The sequence below is a fragment of the Austrofundulus limnaeus genome, unplaced genomic scaffold (assembly GCF_001266775.1).
Source record: "Austrofundulus limnaeus strain Quisiro unplaced genomic scaffold, Austrofundulus_limnaeus-1.0 Scaffold440, whole genome shotgun sequence".
Taxonomy (NCBI): domain Eukaryota; kingdom Metazoa; phylum Chordata; class Actinopteri; order Cyprinodontiformes; family Rivulidae; genus Austrofundulus; species Austrofundulus limnaeus.
This window is the reverse complement of record NW_013952842.1, coordinates 84243-85147: the sequence shown is the minus strand read 5'-3', so window position 1 is coordinate 85147 and position 905 is coordinate 84243. Positions and strand designations below refer to the sequence as shown.

The 905-nt window shown below is 60.2% G+C and overlaps 1 protein-coding gene across 3 annotated transcripts in view; it reads right to left on the bottom strand.

The window, feature by feature from the left end:
* Positions 1-796, bottom strand: part of sall3b (spalt-like transcription factor 3b) — a 7836-nt gene extending 7040 nt beyond the window's left edge. For 2 of the 3 annotated variants that reach the window (XM_014024806.1, XM_014024807.1), the window contains exon 1: positions 19-795. In XM_014024806.1, coding sequence (XP_013880260.1) covers positions 19-133 — 115 coding nt within the window. In that variant the 5' untranslated portion in view covers positions 134-795. Of the gene's footprint in view, positions 1-18 lie in introns of all 3 variants that reach the window. The other variant, XM_014024808.1, reaches the window with a different exon arrangement.
* Positions 797-905: the final 109 nt, after the last annotated feature.

Below are 905 nucleotides of genomic sequence, written 5' to 3'. Positions count from 1 at the left end.
TGACCCCACAGCTCCTACCTGTCGGTGACCTTTGACCCTCCTGCTCCTGCTGCTCCTGCTGCTCCTCCTGCTCCTCCTGCTCCTCCTGCTCCGCGCGGACCTGCTGAGGCTTGGCTTGCTTGCGGCGGGACATGCTGACCCGTCTGGTTCCGGATCATCTACAGACTGGGACTGGACCGACCAGGGCCAGCAGGTTCGGTGAAGTACCGCTGCGGTCCGCGCGCGCGCACTGCGCGTGTCAGACAGGAGGTCATGACTCCCGCCGCCCCGCAGCAGCTGATTGGTTCCGGTCCAAACGGCTTACATCAGAACTTTGAGAACCAGTCCACTTCCTGTACACGGGCAGCTCGGACCCGGTTCGGTCCGGGTCCGGGTCCTCCTCGGGTCACCTGAGCCTCAGCGGGCTGAAGCGGGTCAGATGTTCCGTTGGAACCTCACAGCAGACCACCGAGCCCAGAACTTGATCCTGACACCGAACCGAGCCCAGAATTTGACCCGGAGACCGAACCGAACCCAGAACCTGATCCTGAAACCGAACCGAACCCAGAACCTGATCTTGAAACCGAACCGAGTCCAGAACCTGATCGTGACGTCACCTCAGTCAGAATAAAAACGCGCGTAAAGTTGGTGCGTAAAGATCCAGTCCGGCTCAGAGCGCGCCTGGAGCCGGTCTCAGATGGGTCCAGTTTTAGTGGTTCGGTTCGGTCCGGACTCAGATGGGTCTGCTGTATCCGGTCCGGTGTCAGACCGGTGTCTGAGGGAAGAGAGACTCTGTGATTTGTCCGAGTCTGTCTCCTTCTTGTTCCCGCCTCCGGTCCACGAGACTCTGCTGGAACCTGTTCTGATTGGCTGCAGCCCCGCACCTCCACCTCACACACACACACACACACACACACACACACACA